At 42.3% G+C, this 17,652-nt stretch overlaps 1 protein-coding gene across 3 annotated transcripts in view; it reads right to left on the bottom strand.

Annotated features, from left to right (window-relative positions):
- Nucleotides 1-17,652, bottom strand: part of LOC126336514 (sterol O-acyltransferase 1-like) — a 144,213-nt gene that overhangs the window by 66,983 nt on the left and 59,578 nt on the right. For all 3 annotated transcript variants that reach the window (XM_050000293.1, XM_050000295.1, XM_050000294.1), the window contains exon 6: nt 5,342-5,490. In XM_050000293.1, coding sequence (XP_049856250.1) covers nt 5,342-5,490 — 149 coding nt within the window. The remainder of the gene's footprint in view (nt 1-5,341; nt 5,491-17,652) is intronic.

Genomic DNA, 17,652 nt, shown 5'->3' with positions numbered 1-17,652 from the left:
TTTTAGTATCATCCCAGATAGGTAGCGTCTACACTACCCTTACAGTTACAGTTGATGGTGATTAGTCTACGTTCGATATGTTGGCGACAATATATGTTCAAAGCCGGAGAGTACGTATAAAACAGCGTCAGAAGTACTTCTAAATGCTTTCTCCGAAAATTATTTTGACTAATTACGTCAGGAGCCCTGTAAGAGTGAATAGTTGTGAAAACGTACTTTGCCTCTTAGCAACAAACAGTCCTGAGCAAATATGACGGATACAGGGATTGGTAAAAAAAACCAATCGTTGTAGTGATACTGACCACCGCAACATCCAAATCCATCTAAAGTAAAAGCAAAATCTATGTATTTAAAACAGCAGATAAAAATTCTGCTTGTAGTCTTCTCAAGAGATAGTCTCCAATCCTTGCCAGCTAGGTAAACGTGGACTAGATATGGCAGAGATTCGAAGAAATATTTTTGGCAGTTTAGAGACATATACTGAATAAATTACTAGATGGTACTGATCCCCTATCTTACATGAAACAGGGCAAAAACATTGTAAAAGCAACAAAAAACATGCGAAATTTATAAGAAACCACATTTTCCAAGATTTGTGATTTACTGAGCTCGAAACTCAGCACGGGCTTCACTGCAAAATGTTTTAATAGCTTCCTTGATCAAAACTATCGCGAAACGTGACGGAATTCAAAGATTCTGGTTGTGTGTAAGGTACACCAGCTGCAACACAATAACTTCAATGCGCGATTCAAATGGTAATATTACCGATGACAGTGCCATTAAAGCCGCGTTATTAGTCTTCCGAAATTCCTTCACCAAATAAGACCAAGCAAATATTCCAGAATTAGAATCAAGAACAGCTGCCAACGTAAATAATTTATACATCCTCGATGTAGCGAAGCAGCTTAAAGCACTTAATAAAGGCAAGTGTTGCAGTCTAGACAGCTTACCATTCATGTTACTTTCGGAGTACCATGATACAATAGGGACATACTTAGATATCACATACAACAGCTCACTCTACGAAAGACCCGTGCTCGAAGACTGGAAAGCTGCACAGATCACACCAATATTCAAGAAAGTAGGATTAATCCGATCAATTAAGGACGTGTATCACTGTCAACTTGCAGGAGGGTTATGGGCCATATAATGTGTTCCAAAATTATAGATTACCTTTAACAAAACGGTCTATTGACACAGTCAGCACAGATTCAGAAGATATCTTAGTGAAACACGGCTGGCTCTTTATTCACTCGAAGTAGTGAGTGCTGTCGACAGATCATCACAAATCGACAGAAAAATCATCGAATATTATGAAGTGATATCTGGCGTTCCTCAACGAAGTATTATAAGCCCCGTATAACCGACTTGGAAGACAATTTGAGCAACCCTCTTAGATTGTTTGCGTATGTTGCTGTAATCTACCGTCACCTATAAATCATCAGAAGATCAAAACTGCTAAATGATTTAGACAAAATGTCTGTATGGTGCGGAAAGTGGCAGTTGTCTCTGAATAAGTAGTAGTGTGATGTCAGATACATGACTACGAAAAGAAATCTTAAATTTCGGGTACAAATAAATCCACAAATTTAAACACTGTCAAGCTAATTAAATACCTAGAAATTACAATTACGAATTACAAAGTTTAACAGTCACATAGATAATGTTGTGGGGTTGGCAAAACAAAGATTGATTTATCGCCAGAACACGAAGTTGCAACAGGTCTACTAAAGAGACTGCCTACAATATGCTTGTCCATCCTCTGCTACAGTACTGCTGTGCCCTACGGGGTCCTTTCCAGACAGGACTGACGGAGGACATCGAAGAAGTCTAAAATATAGGCAGCTCGTTTCGTATTATCGTGAATACGATAGTGTATCACGCATATGATAAACGAATTCCGGGGGTTGGGGTGGGGGGGGGGGGGCATCATTGAAACTAAGGCATTTTAGCTGTGATGAGATATTTTCACGAAATTTTCATTCTTCAGCTGTCTGCTACAAATCTGGAAATATTTCGTCAGGAATCAACATTGGTTTAAGTGATCATTGTAATAAGAGGAATGAGAGCTCGTACGGAGAAATTTAAGTGTTCATTTTTCACCCAGAGCTTTCAGAGAGTGGAACGGCAGAGAAATAGTCTAAGGTTACTGCTCTTTTGCACCGCACGCGATACCTTAGACAGGACACTTTCTAGGAGCACTTGACACGAATATGTACTAAGCTGGAAAGCAGGTCTGCTTTAACGTGGGCTTTCGCCGTTAAGTCACCATCGCTGTACTGTCATCCCGGTAACTGCCTGGATGGGGCGATCTAGCCGCAGCACCGATGGGCCAAAAGATCGAACAGAGGGCTTTCCAGCGACAGGTCCACCGGGTGTCCGCCACACGCCGAGGCAGTTCGGCAATCCATTTTGCTTACGCCTTAGCCGCCTCGCCAGCATCTGACCCATCAACTGATCAATATACAATCAGTTTTAAGAGAGTAAAATGACACTTCAATACGGACGGCACCACTATAGAGTGGTGCACAAACAAAATTTCTAGGAATGCGTATTGATTCTCAATTTAAATGGCATGAACACATGAAGATACTTGGAAACAAAATGTCACGAGCACGTTACGCCCTTACAGTTCTGTCCTCCTTGTGCAATAGCCAGTTATGTTTAGTTACATACTATTCATATGTACACTCGGTTCTGAACTACGAATTCATTTCTTGGGAACAGATGCTCAAAATATTAACACAGTTATCAGCTACAGGAAACAGCAATAAGAATAATAACCAAAAATGGTCTAGCATGTTGTAAGGATCTGTTCAAAACACTGGCCTTTAGCTACGCCATGCAAATACATTCATGCACCACTCATACACATCAAAAGTAACATTACTATTGCACAAATAGCTGTGTCAGTGATATAGAACAACAACTAGGCCGAACTTTCCTTTACAGAGAAAGAAAACTTATGCAACTCAAAACAGCATTTCTTACGAGGGCATAAAACTGTGTAATATGTATCCCTAGGAGACTGAAGGTATTCCTAAGAAACTTATTAAAAAGGCCCTTAGAAGTACCTAGTAAGCAATATATTCTGGACTGTGAACTACTGGTTTGATAAAAAAAAAGTAAGAAATAAGGACAGCAATCATGAAACGTTTCAGATAAAAATTTCGCGTTGTTTATTTTCATGAAAAATTAACTGCTAAGGCTACGCTATGTTTAGTACTAACATATTCTCTTTCTGAGGTAAACATCTCACTTGCTGTAACACGTGCCGACTCAGTTTTTCACGCTAGCAAATAGGAACTCGCGTTACGCAACATGGATACCTGATATAGTCTTAATACTGTGTGTAGTGTAATATTATGAAGCCACACTGACAAGCCACACTGCCAAAGGAACTGGTATTCCTGCGTAATATCGTGTAGGGTCCCCGCGAGCAGGCAGAAGTGCCGCAACACGACGTGGCATGGACTCAACTAATGTCTAATGCAGTGCTGGATGGAATTTATACCATGAATCCTGCATGTCTGTCCATAAATCCGTGAGCGTACGAGGGGATGGAGAGCTCTCCTGAACAGCACGTTGCAAGGAATCCCAGATATGCACAATGTTCATGTCGGGGAGTTTCGTGGCCAGCAGATGTGTTTAAACTAGCAAGACTGCTTTCTGGAGCCACTCTGTAGCAATTCTGGACGTGCGGGGTGTCGCACTGTCCTGCTAGAATTGCTGAAGTCCGTCGGAATGCACAATGGACATAAATGGATGCAGGTGAGCAGACAGGATGCTTACGTACGTGTCACCTATCAGGGTCGTATCTAGGCGTATAAGAGGTCCATGTCCCATACCACTACACACGACCCACAACATTACAGAGCCTCCACCAGCTTTAACAGTTCCCTGCTGACGTTCAGGGTCCATGGATTCGTAAGGTTCTCTCCATACCCGTAAACGTCCATTCGCTTGATAAAATTTTGAAATGAGACAAGTCCGACTTGGCAACATGTTTTCAGCCAACAGTCCAATGTTAGTGTGGATGGGCACAGGCGGGGCATAAATCTGTGTTGCGCAGTCACCAAGGGTACAAGAGTGAGCTTTCGGCTCCGAAAGCCCATGTCTATGATGTTTCGTTGAATGGTTCGCACGCCGACACCGCGTGATGGTCCAGCGTTGAAATCTGCAGTAATTTGCGGAAGAGTAGCACTTCTGTCGCGTTGAACGATTCTCTTCAGTCGTCGTTGGTCTAGTTCTTGCACCATCTTTTTCAGGGCACACCGATGTCGGAGATTTGATGTTTCACCGGATTCCTGATATTCACGGGGTACTCGTGAAATCGTCGTACGGAAAAATCCACACTTCATCGCTACGTCGGAGATGCTGTGTCCCATCGCTTGTACGCAGACAGTATCATCACGTTCCAACTCACTCAGATCTTGAAAACCTGCTATTGTATCAGAAGTAACCGATCTAACAACTGCCACAGACACTTTTCTTATATAGGTGTTGCCGACCGCAGCGCTGTAAGCAGCGCGATTACTTATCTTCGTTATTTCAATACGCATGCCTATACCAGTTTGTTTTACGCTTCAGTGTGTGTTGCTAGTGTTACGATTAAGTGGGAGTAAGAAACGAATGAATAGCGTAGCACTAGTCTTTTACATTATTTATTAACTTTTCGTAAAACAATATTGTACAGTAGGGACAAACCGTTTGAGGTAGCAATGTTTTCAACAGAATGACATTGTATTCGAGAGGGTGCAGGCTCCAGTCTTCACCGGCCATCGTGATTTAGTTTTTCTGTGGTTTCCCAGAACTACTTTAGGCAAATGCTGGGATGGTTTATACTGTATTGACACCAGACCATATGTCCCATCTTTAAACTAGATCTGTAAACGCTTGTACACATGAATGGTTATTTTTTTGTTCTTTAAATGTAATCCCGATAGAAGTACCACATCCCTGTGGAATTGGCCTACGAATGAAATATACCGCTTGCACTAGCACAGCCACCAGGAATGCTAGCCTTGGAAGGTGACAGGCCGTAGTTACAATTGGGCATACCTCACCCACACATCCTGTACTGTGGACCACAAGTTTGATACCTACTACCACCAGCCTGACCTGGACACTGGTCTTCTGTAATAACTATTGGGACATGAAGTATTCTTATATCTTAGTGCTGTCTGTGACTTGGGCTGCACAGCTACCGCCACCTGATAAGCCCAATACCTCTACACCACCTTGTTTCTGTATCACAGTATCACCTATCCGTGTTGAACCTCTTATCGCCATTCATAATGTTGCTCGAATTTCTAAGCTCATTTAACCTATGGTAACTGACCTTTAGTAGGCAGAGCGACCCGTAACGCAGACCAGCGGCCGAAGACGGCGTACAGGCAGCAGGTGGCGGCCTGCATGCAGAGCCACGTGGTGATTACCGTGGGGTACCCGGAGAAGTTCCACCACACCAGCGACAGGCCAAGCTTCACTCTGTAATGTACACAACACACCACTCCTGCAACCAAGTACAAGTAACACCTAAAAAATCGACTCTCAATCTCGAGGTAAAGGTGGCCACCCATTTCCCATGTTCCTTAGGAAAAGTGGACCACCACCTTCTTTGAAAACTACTCGTGCTCATTTGAATAATTTCTGAAGAGCGTTTTTCCGTGCTCAAACAATTGTAGCTATTGTTCAGTCGTATTTCAATATTTTCTGTAACTCTCTTCGTTCAAAATTTGTGAAACATTACTGACATTATCCACGTGGTGATTAGTGCGTGGTACCCGGACAACCTCCACTACACTTTTGCAGGGAATAGTTACAGTACTGCTGGAGTCGACTCACCAGATTCAGTGCGAAGACTATGTCGATACGTCTCCTTAGGAGTGACCAATGAGAACAGTACTGATTGATGTTCGTTTTACTTAAACATGCCACTTTAAGTATTGCTTGAACAGATACGCATTATTTACAGACTCTTGTTCTGAGTGAATATTTAATAGCTTTGGTAAACAATATCTGTATCAGTAATCCTCTGCAGAAACTTTTATATTTGGAATCGGAAATAAATGGTTCAAATGGCTCTGAGTACTATGGAGCTTAACATCTAAGGTCATCAGTCCACTAGAACTTAAAACTACTTAAATCTAACTAATGTATGGACATCATAGATATCTATTGCTCGAGGCAAGATTCGAACCTGGGACAGTAGCGGTCGAACGGTTCCGGACTGAAGCGCCTAGAACCTTTCGCCCACAGCGAGCGCATATATATAACGGAGGACTCTAACCTCCGACAGGAGGAGGGTGACTCGCGAACCGTGAAAGGCGCCCAAGACCTCGCACCTACCGCGCACGGCTCAAACCTGTGTAACAGTGACCACATATTGCAGTAAAATTGTTCGAAACTGAAACTCATTGTAATAATATTAGGTTTACCGAAGACTTTAATTTGATCTGTAACTTTTACTGCTCCAGAAACTTGGCATTTGCACCACGATAGAGATTTATTTAATTTCATAATTGCGCCCGGCACAGTGCTCTATGACAGCTGGTTTGCTTTGTAGTTTTACTGGGGTGTGCTGCTAATATTCATTATATTCATTTCACCTCCCCTCGCTCATTCTAATAGTCTTCTGTCATGTAAGACATTCCACACTCACAGACGTTTACCTATCTCTCGGCCAGCGTAAGGCAGATGATTCTTTGCCTCCCTTTCGCAATGTAAACCTCTTCCTCAGCTGTTGCGGATAACATCTGCAACGCCCGTTCAGTTTTCCGATTTGAGTACCCATTCCTTTGTAACACTCTTAGTAAATGTTTCAGTTATTTAAGATGTCTCCGGCCGTCTCACCCAGCACGTCTGTGTAACTCCGAGAGAAAGTATTTCACGAAACAATGCGGGCACTGAATTCATGTTACTTTTTGTGTCCAGATACAGATACTTTTCAGCCCAAAATTGGGTCTAGCCCAATGCCTTCTTGCTTCCCTGTCTTAACTCCTAGTGGGTAGTTTTAAAGGGACATTTCAGTCAAGAGACTTTCCTTGTCTCGATATTCGCTACAATTGCGTCTCTCGTCACATCCGTAAGGGATTACCTGATTGGGTTTGCCTTCACTGGTCTTAGACCTGTTGTGAGGCAGTTAACGCTCCTCCGAAACTTCCCTGTAAAGTTCTTTGCGCTGGGCGTCTCCTGACAGTTTTCGGTGCGATCTTCGTTCAAGTATCTCTTGCGGTTTTAAGTCTCGCAAGTTCACAGGAATATCCAAATAAGGTGTAACATCATCTAAGGTATTCTTAAGTCTCTCAGTGTGAGAGACCAGCTCTTCAAGAACTCATGTCCGTAAAATCCGGCCCCCTCTGCCCCGTTCATCGAATGGCGCGGGTTTCATGCAAGCGGTTGTTAGTTCGTAAGTTCCATTTAAAGCAAAGTCGACCATTTTGACAAATACAGATCTGGATCACACCGGGCAAGCGTAGTCTTGCTGTGAAGATAAACAGTACCCCGACAGTAGTTACCAGGACCTTTGGTCAGGTTTCGCGTTTACTATTAGCCAATAGTGTCATTTTATTATTTCTTGCTGGGTCTTTATGACAGTCTTCTCCCAGAGATGCTTGTACGTCACTAACAGGTCCAGGTTTGTCCGTTAATTCGCGTGTTCCAATGTTAGGCCACTGCATGACACATCCACCTTTAGGTCTGCTTGTATTTGGCCTAAATGGAAACATTTCAAGTGCCAAGACCGCTAAAAACATTGATACATATAGAAGACCGGTTTCGGCAGTTCTCTGTTGTTCGCATCAAAAGATGGGACCGAAAATGCTAGGATACAGCAACTAACGTAGACTAACAGCATACACAACTACATCCAAAATATGCAATACATGGACTAGCAACATACTTACGTTTACACCGTTACAGAGGCTTCTTCAGCACAGTAAGTGGTGCTATATGTGTTGGCATCATGAGGTATACTAAAAGTCGGCATGACAGTTTTAAAGTAACACCTACGTACACACCTATTACAAACGCTCACATTCACCACCTTTTTACAACTGACAGATCCCATCGTAAACATTCTTAGTGGTACCTAAGATGGCGCAGTGGTAGTACAAATCGCCAACATCGCGCGCCAACATCTCACATTAGATTAAGGCATGGATTTACTATTTCACATAACGACGTAAGCCTAAACTATTTTAACATTTAAGCTAAATCAGCATTCTAAATTTCTTTTAAATCGTCTGTAAAACCACGCCCAACGTTCATAAAACTTAAATTCCATGTAAATATTTTATATCAGTCAAACATTTTTTAGACTTACCATAAGCTGGCTTAGTAACTTACCAAATTTTCATTTATACAACCAATAGGACGACCTATAATCACTTGAAAAGCTCTACACTTACAGCTAATGGTATCACACGTAGGTTGATTTTAATACGTCAAGGAGTAGCTCGATATCTACAAGCACAGACACCATATTTCATCAGGAATATATTCAAGGTATGTGTACTATCAATGGAGCTATTTAATGCTTGTACTTTTGTTGACACTTACATGGCTCACATGAGCTTATGGAAGACAACACGTCACTCGAGGTGTAGATGGAATCTCATTACCTAATTCCTTTGTGCAGTGTGATCACCTGATATCTAGGTAAACACTCTGCCAGTGTTTAACATAACAAGTTTACAATTCTTCCATCATGTGGGATTGCAATCACTATTCAAGTAATCGATGTGTTTAAGTGTCATCAGCTCTCTGGCTGTACTTATTTTGTCTAACGGTAATCTCACAATTCGATGTAACATGGTAATGAAGTATTCCAGCTCATATCGCTGTAGTCAATGACTGCCATGGTGTCCCTGTAGATGAGCTGTACAGTAGGTTAAGAAAAGTAAAAATAATTCAGGGAATAGCACTGCAAAACAATACTATTTAAAATCAAAATTTTATACAAAGTCTGTTACCATGGCATATGGAAGAAAATTGTAAGAAATCGGCATTTTTTAAAAAAAAGCTGGAATTTAATACTGCTAACACAGTAACCGAACAATCAGTTTAATAAGTCACAGCTGCAAAATACTAACATGAATTCTTTACAGACGAATGGAAAAACTAGTAGAAGCAGACCTCGGGGAATATCAGTTTGGATTTCGCAGAAATGTTGGAACACGTGAGGCAATACTGACCCTACGACTTATCTTAGAAGAAAGATTAAGGAAAGGCAAACCTACGTTTCTAGCATTTGTAGACATAGAGAAAGCTTTTGACAATGTTGCCTGGAATACTCTTTCAAATTCTAAAGGTGGCAGGGGTAAAATACAGGGAGCGAAAGGCTATTTACAATTTGTACAGAAACCAGATGGCAGTTATAAGGGTCGAGGGGTACGAAAGGGAAGCAGTTGTTGGGAACGGAGTGAGACAGGGTTGTAGCCTATTCCCGATGTTATTCAATCTGTATATTGAGCAAGCAGTAAAGGAAACAGAAGAAAAATTTGGAGTAGGCATGGAGAAGAAGTAAAGACTGAGTTTCGCCGATGACATTGTAATTCTGTCAGACAGCAAAGGACTTGGAAGAGCAGTTAAATGGAATGGATAGCGTCTTGAAAGGAGGATATAAGATGAACATCAACAAAAGCAAAACGAGGATAATGGAATGTAGTCGAATTAAGTTGGGTGATGCTGAGGGCATTAGATTAGGAAATGAGACACTTAAAGCAGTAAAGGAGTTTTGCTATTTGGGGAGCAAAATAACTGATGATGGTGGAATTAGAGAGGATATAAAATGTTGACTGGCAATGGCAAGGAAAGCGTTTCTGAAGAAGAGAAATTTGTTAACATCGAGTATAGATTTAAGTGTCAGGAAGTCGTTTCTGAAAGTATTTCTATGGAGTGTAGCCATGTATGGAAGTGAAACATAGACGATAAATAGTTTAGACGAGAATAGAACCTTTCGAAATGGGGTTCTACAGAAGAATGTTGAAGATTAGATGGGTAGATCACGTAACTAATGAGGAAGTACTGAATAGGATCGGAGAGAAGAGACGTTTGTGGCACAACTTGACCAGAAGAAGGGATCGGTTGGTAGGTCGTATTCTGAGGCATCAAGGGATCACCAATTTCGTACCGGAAGGCAGCGTGCCGGTTAAAAATCGTAGAGGGAGACCAAGAGATGAATACACTAATCAGATTCAGAAGGATGTAGGTTGCAGTAGGTACTGGGATATGATGAAGATTGCACAGGATAGAGTAGCATGGAGAGCTGCATCAGACCCGTCTCAGGACTGAAGAACGCAACAACAAAAAACACAGGAAAATCAAAATTGAGATATAATACTGAGGAAGACAAAATTATTGAAGACTGTAGTACGTAAGATTGTGGCGAGTACCAAGGATTTAATGTTGGAGAAACAGGTAGGGTTTTTGTTTTTTTTTTTTTAGGATGTTTAACGAGCATACCAGTGCTGACGACGAAGGTGCCTTTGGAGATCACCTGCGTTACAAACAACATTACAAACACAAGGCGCAACACTTCAGCCTTACATAAAGCCCCTAAAGGGAGGAGGTTGAAGATTTTAGTGACTTTGCAGGTATGTGGCAATCGAAAGAATCATCCGGGACGTTTCTTGATCGATCAGCTGGAATCTGGTCAAACTTCTGTACAGTTTTTGATGAGCTGTTATTGTAACTAGGTCCAAGAGTGTCTTTAAACCGACGATAACTTTAACTAGGCACGTTTAGACGTTTCATGTCATTAGATTGACTTTTTTATTTTTAAGCGTTACTGTTGTTAGGAAAAATACTTTATCTACCCTGACCTCAGGTTCCAATGTGCTCACTGCTACGATGATCGCTACCTAGCCTTCACAAGAAATACCATTATGAAACGTCCCCTTAGAAAAATTATACAAGACTGTGCTTAAACTGCCAATATTTTTAGCGCAACGCAGTCCCACTTTTAAAAATCCTACAAAAAAAATGGCCCTGACTAACATTAACCAATACGTTTCACAAATCACTTACCTCACAAAAATGTTGGTTACTTGAACTACTGCAATACAGAGAGCGCCAATACTGCCAGCTAAAGAAAAGATTCAAACTACTGAAGGCACTAACTACTGATAGGCATAGTTAGCAAATGAAAGATTTTAATACAGAACAAGCAATGTATTTACCTTAATAGTCAAAATATAATATATATATATATAAGTTCATGACATCCAGTCTTACAAATTTCAAAAATCCGCCATCTCTCTCCCCATGTCCACCACTGCTGGCGGCTCACCTCCAACTGCGCAACGCTACGCGCTGTGAACATCCAGCTGCCCAACGCTACAATGGCGAGTATTACAACAATGCCAACCAGCCACTGACTGCACACGGCACATCCAGTGATTTTTCATACAGAGCGCTATGTGGCGTTACCAATAAAAAACCTAAACAGCCTACTTACACCATGTATATGCAGATTATGATAGGTATTTACATATATCGTATGTTATATACTAATGACTATTGATATATCATGAGGTGTAGACAGAAAAATGTAATCATAGGCCGTACTGTATTTCATGATAGCATATTAGTCATCTGAAGAGAGTATCACGTGAAAACAGTAACCGTACAATGGATTTCTGTGAGGGGTTAGCAATCCGATATCAGTTGTTACAATCCTAGATGTGTTTATAATTGTGTGTGTATATGAAACAAAAAACAAATTTACCTAGACATTGAGAGATGACGTTGCATACCTAGGATTATGTCGTGTGCCGCGATTTCAGCTAGATGTCATACGACGCATTGTCATAAGTAAGCACGTTTATGCATCACATTCAGAGGCAAATAAATGTTAGGTAGACTGATGACAGGATCGAGAAGAACTATCGCAATTCCACTCGACACGTTAAAAAATGTAACAGAATTTATGTATTTATAGTCCCATATGTAATTTTTGTCGTTGATTCCAAGTAATTCTGGATAGATTGAAATTAAGATGATATACATGCTGGCACATCGATGGTCGTCCAGAGAGAATACTTATGGATAATAATTACATACAAGTATGTATCAATGAATAGCAAAATTAGATCACGAGTTATTTTAAGAGCATTTGTAATCTAAAGGGGCTTATAATTGTGCGTTGATAACAGAAAACAAAGAGTTTTAACTGTAACATCAGGTGCCAGAACTGCAGGTAGACAACAGTAACGAGCTTACAACTGGACTTTGAAAGAGACGATTTATTCTGGCCAGTAGAAATAGCGTGTCTGTTAAAAAAAAAAGCAAAATAGTAATTGTAGGTCCACCGGTAAATAAGTATGATGTACTTTCCAGATAAGTATCGTAATGTATTTATTGCAACTTTGATTTCGAGTATTTAAGATGTTATGAAACTAGCCGACTTATGGGATTTTAAGACAAGAACTTTTTGTAATTTTAAGTTCATTGTATGTAATTTGATACTAATAATTGTTAAAAAATTCTATAAATATTTTAGAAAGATTTTTAGAGGAAAATTGGAATAAATGTAATTCTGTATGAAAAGTTGCCTTATGGACTTGTTGTAAAATATTTTTAAAATTATGATTTAGACACTGCTCATATTCCAGTAAATTTTGGCACTACCCGTCTAAGATGAATGTCGTTCTGGAAAAGGTGTATGTCAGAGAGAGCTGGTAATTCTACATCATGGAGTTAGATGAATTGTGACTACAATCCCACATGGTGTAGTAATTATTATTGTACATTGGTGGTATTTAACTTTGGAAATGTGTTTACCTAGCTCTAGAGTCAAGTGTTTTCCTTGACAAGCTCATGTGAACATCGTAATTGGCAAAGAAAGTACAAACCTTAAATAGCTCCATTCTTGTTACACCTACCTTGAAGGTATTCTTGGTTAAATATCATGTATGTACATGTAGAATCGAGCCATCCCATGAAGCATTACTATTACCCGACACATTATGCCAGACGTTGTACATACAGAGTTTTGAAATGGTTATAGGTATCCGTATTGGTCGTGATTTTGTGTAAAGGAAAATTCGGTAAAGAATTATTAAGAATGTTCATGCAATATTTTTTTTAAAATTTTAAAGTGGTATAAAAAGGTTTACACGAATTACGTTTTATGAATATTGCACATGTTTTTCAGAAGATTTCTTAAAAAATATAGAATGCTAACTTGGCCTATATGTTATGATAATTTAGGCACATACAGTTATATGAAATAACAGATCTACGTCTTACTGTAGTGTTAGATGGTATTATCTATCTGTACCACCAATGCACCACTTGGCGCGCTTATGTACCACTAAGAACGTTTACGACGGGATCTGGCAGTCGTAAAATGGTGGTGAATGCGAGCATTTGTAATCCGTGCAACTATGTGTGTTTACACAGCTGTATTTTAAAATTGACTTGCCCACTTCTAGTATCGATCTCAATACCAACATGTATAGCACCGCTTACTGTATTGAAGAAGATCGTGTGATGGAAACCTATGTATATTGCTATTCCACATATTGCAAAATTTTGGATATATTATGTATGCTATAAGCCTATATTTGTTGCTGTGTCTTAGCATTTTCGTATCATCTTTTGCAGATCCGAAGATGGCAAAAGAGAACTGCCGAAAGCAGCCATCTGTATCAATGAATGATTTTAGTTATCTTGGCAAGTGTTAAGTTGTTCATAATACTACCGATCGCTCCCAAGCTGACGTCAAAAGTTAGAAGGAAAGCCTTTATTTGTGAATTTGAGGATTCGGTTTAAAGTCATTTTCGTGGTAGTATTCTGACATGGTGCGTAGACTACATTCCAGGTTTTGTTCCACCTCCTCACAACTGTTTCCTTGAGCTAAGATGGACAATCGTTGCTGTGCAGGAGCTGGATCATGTAATTTGATGTCGGCTGGGCGTTGGTATACGCAGATGGAGTCTTAACTTGGCAAAAAACAGTTGCGCGACGCCAGCAATAGCTCAGTCAGCGTCCAGGCAGCGAGAAACCCTATCACAGCACTCAGAACCTAGAGAAGAGCGCGACAGTCCCCTAAATACACATAGTGAGCAAAATCTGAACAAATCTGCTGTACACCCGAAACTACACCAAAAACTATGTATAACGCGCCGATTAAGAGCGTAAAAGAGATTGGTTTATGGCAAAGGGAACCAGAGGTCCGTAATAGGACTGTTGATATTTTTAAAAATATCTAGAATCCGATACATCGGTATTTTCAAGAAATCGATATTGGCTCTCGATATATCGAGGAAAAATAGCCATATCGACGAAAAAAGTATCTACGTACCTGCCTATAAAAATATCGGCTCCAAATCGTAAATATACTGCCAGTTTTAGAGCTGTACATTTAAGTATCGATTTACTATTTCATGTTCTGTGCATCAACAAGTAGTAGCCTGTCTATCCCCATCAGTGCAAAAATTGAAAGGAAAAATATGAACATTCTTGCTTGGCGACAACCACTTTGCTAACAATGGTAACTGCATGTAAGTGGCACAATGCAATGGTGCGCAAATCCGTCGTTCCGCCTCGTCACTTATCTGATTTGTCCGGAATCGTGTGTGTGTGTGTGTGTGTGTGTGTGTGTGTGGTTTACGGGCGCTAAACAGCGTGGTCATCAGCGCCCAAACGCATAGAAACAGGAACACATGCGGTGAAGGGACGAAGACGGACACCGAACAAGGAGAACGGCTAAAAGACACAGGCCTGACGCAGTTCCAAATGCTCACATACAGAGGCAAAACAAGAGGTGAAGAAACACACTAAAAAGGAAAGGAAACACAAGGAAAAGAGAACAGATACCGAAGGGAAACAAGGAGGTAATCGTGACTGGCGGACCTCTTCCCTAAAACCTGGGTGAGCTAGTCACCCAGCAGCACATTAAAACCCTCTCCCTAAAATCCGAGGCAACACATTGGACAGGACACAAAACCGTAAGACCTTAACCACAGTCGCTGCGTCGTCTTGCAAAATAGAGGGTAAATCCGGTGGCAAAGAAACCACCGCCCTCTGGTCAGAGAATAAAAAACAGTCAAGTAAAATGTGGCGGATAGTAATCTGGAAGCCACAAGCACTGCAGATTGGGGGGTCCTCCCGCCGGAGTAAAAAACCATGCGTTAAGGGACTGTGCCCAATGCGGAGGCGAGTGAGGAGAACCTCATCCCGCCTGTATGACTGGTAGGACGTAGGCCATGGTCGCGTAGTGGCCTTTACCAGACGCAGCTTATGTCAGAAACTGCCTGCCACTCCTCTTCCCATTGATGCGTAACACAAAAACGCAAAAGGGAGGTTACAGCATGGAGGGGGACGGCACATTCAACAACGTGAGGGAGGGAACATGCATCTTTGGCAGCCACATCCGCCAGTTCGTTTCCCCTAATACCCACGTGCCCCGGCACCCAGCAGAAAGGAACCTCCTTCCCCTGCCGTTGCAGGTGGAGTAGGGCATCATGGATGTTCTGGACGACCGTATCCGCAGGGTACAAGTGTTGCATGATATGAAGGGCACTCAGGGAGTCAGAACAGACGAGGAACTTAAGACTGGGAACACATCTCATCTGCTCCAATGCCCGCAAGATTGCAAACAATTCGGCATCGAGGATGGTAAACGCCGCAGGAAGCCGTAACTTGACGACTCGATCAGGGAAAACAACAGCACAACCAACAAAGTCGCCCTGTTTAGCGCCATCTGTGAATACAGGTACATGGTCTGGATGCTGGTTTAAAATATCGTAAAATAAGGAGGTAAAAACAAACGCTGGAGTGCAGTTCCTCCGGTTCTCCGACAAATCTAGAAGTATGCTGGGCCTCTGGGGCAACCAGGGAGGCAGGCGAGTAAAACCTTGTCGTTGGGGGGCCACACGCTCCACACCAAGGGACTCAAGCAAATTCTTGGCACGAATCCCAAATGGTCTCGTTGCCCTGGGACGACTGGAAAAGAGACGTTCCATAGGCGGTCGAGCAACGATAGGGTACGCAGGGGAGGTAGGACAGGCAAGGAAATGACACACCCGTCGCACCATGAGCAGTTTCCGCCGGATGGCGAGCGGCGGTTCCCCTGCCTCAGCACACAGGCTGGGGATGGGACTGGTACGGAAGGCACCAGTGGCCAGCCTGATACCCTCATGGTGTACTGCGTCAAGGATCTTCAGATACGAAGGCCTTGCTGACCCATACACGGTGCAAGCATAGTCAAGACGCGATCGGACGAAAGCCCTATAAAACTGCAGCAGACGCGCCAGATCTGCTCCCCAGGACCGATGGCTCAGACACTTCAAAATATTCAGTCCCTTCAGGGCCCGCACCTTGAGGTCTTTAAGGTGAGGCAACCACGACAACTTGGAAACCAAAGGTGAGGCCCAGGAACCTCACAGTGTCTCTAAAAGGAAGAACGGTGTCCCTCAGACGCAATTCAGGGGCGGTAAAAAGACGCCGAGAACAATTAAAATGAACACACAGATTTGTCTGCAGAAAAGGTAAAACCCGTCTCTGCAGTCCATGCCTCTAAGCGCTTTATCCTAAGCTGCAACTGCCGACTAGCAGTGACAAGACTGGAGGAAGAACAGAAAACAGCAAAATCGTCCACAAACAAGGAGCATTGGGCAGGACTCCGGATAGTGGACGTGATACTGTTAATAGCGACGGCAAAGAGGGTGACACTTAAAACGCTGCCCTGAGGAACGCCATTCTCCTGCACGTACAAATCCGATAGCACATTACCAACCCGATACCGAAAGAGGCGGTGAGAAAGAAAGGACCGAATGAAGATGGGGAGACGGCCACGAAAGCCCCACTCATGGAGTTGATTGAGGATAAGACGGCGCCAAGTAGTGTCATACGCCTTATTAATGTCAAAGAAGATCCCTAGACAATGCTGGTTACGTAGAAAGGCTTGCTGGATGGCGGCCTCAAGCAGGGTCAAGTTGTCTATAGCGGAACGACATCTCCGAAAGCCACACTGAGAGGGGCTAAGGAGCTGCCTGGTCTCGAGCAGCCAAACCAGGCGGCGGTTGACCACGCGTTCCAACGTCTTCCCAACACAGCTCGTCAAAGCAACACTCCGATAACTACTGGGATGCGTTCGGTCCTTCCCTGGTTTGAGGAGGGGAATCAAAATCGCCTCCCTCCACGAGTCAGGGTACGTGCCGGATAACCATATCATATTGAAACATTTCAGGAGAACTTCCTTGGATGGCAGCAACAGGTGCCGCAGCATGCTGTACCGGATTTGATCATGACCAGGCGCAGTACCATGAGCCACAGACAGTGCAGAATCCAGTTCCCACATTGTGAAGGGGCAGTTATAGGGTTCAGAATTTAGAGACCGGAAGTCCAAGTGACCCCTTTCGATGGCAGTGCGGTAGTTGTCCGGAATCCTTCATGTCGACTTTTTTCATTTTTCCCAACGGCAGGGACATAGCAGTTGTGTCAAAAATTGAGTGGTGAAACTAAAAATTTCTATTGAAAGCGCCGAGCGCCGACTACGTCAGCATTTCCTCCTCACATGTTTCTGCCCACCGGAAAGAACAGTCTTGGCATTTACACTTTTGTTTTTTAACGCATCTGGCGTGCTATTTCTTGACATCGGAAATCTTGGTATTCTATTCGCATCGCAACCCGCGAGTGCAA

The sequence above is a fragment of the Schistocerca gregaria genome, chromosome 2, assembly GCF_023897955.1.
Source record: "Schistocerca gregaria isolate iqSchGreg1 chromosome 2, iqSchGreg1.2, whole genome shotgun sequence".
NCBI lineage: Eukaryota > Metazoa > Arthropoda > Insecta > Orthoptera > Acrididae > Schistocerca > Schistocerca gregaria.
Note: the sequence above shows the minus strand (reverse complement) of the source record. Positions and strands in the feature narration are given on the sequence as shown.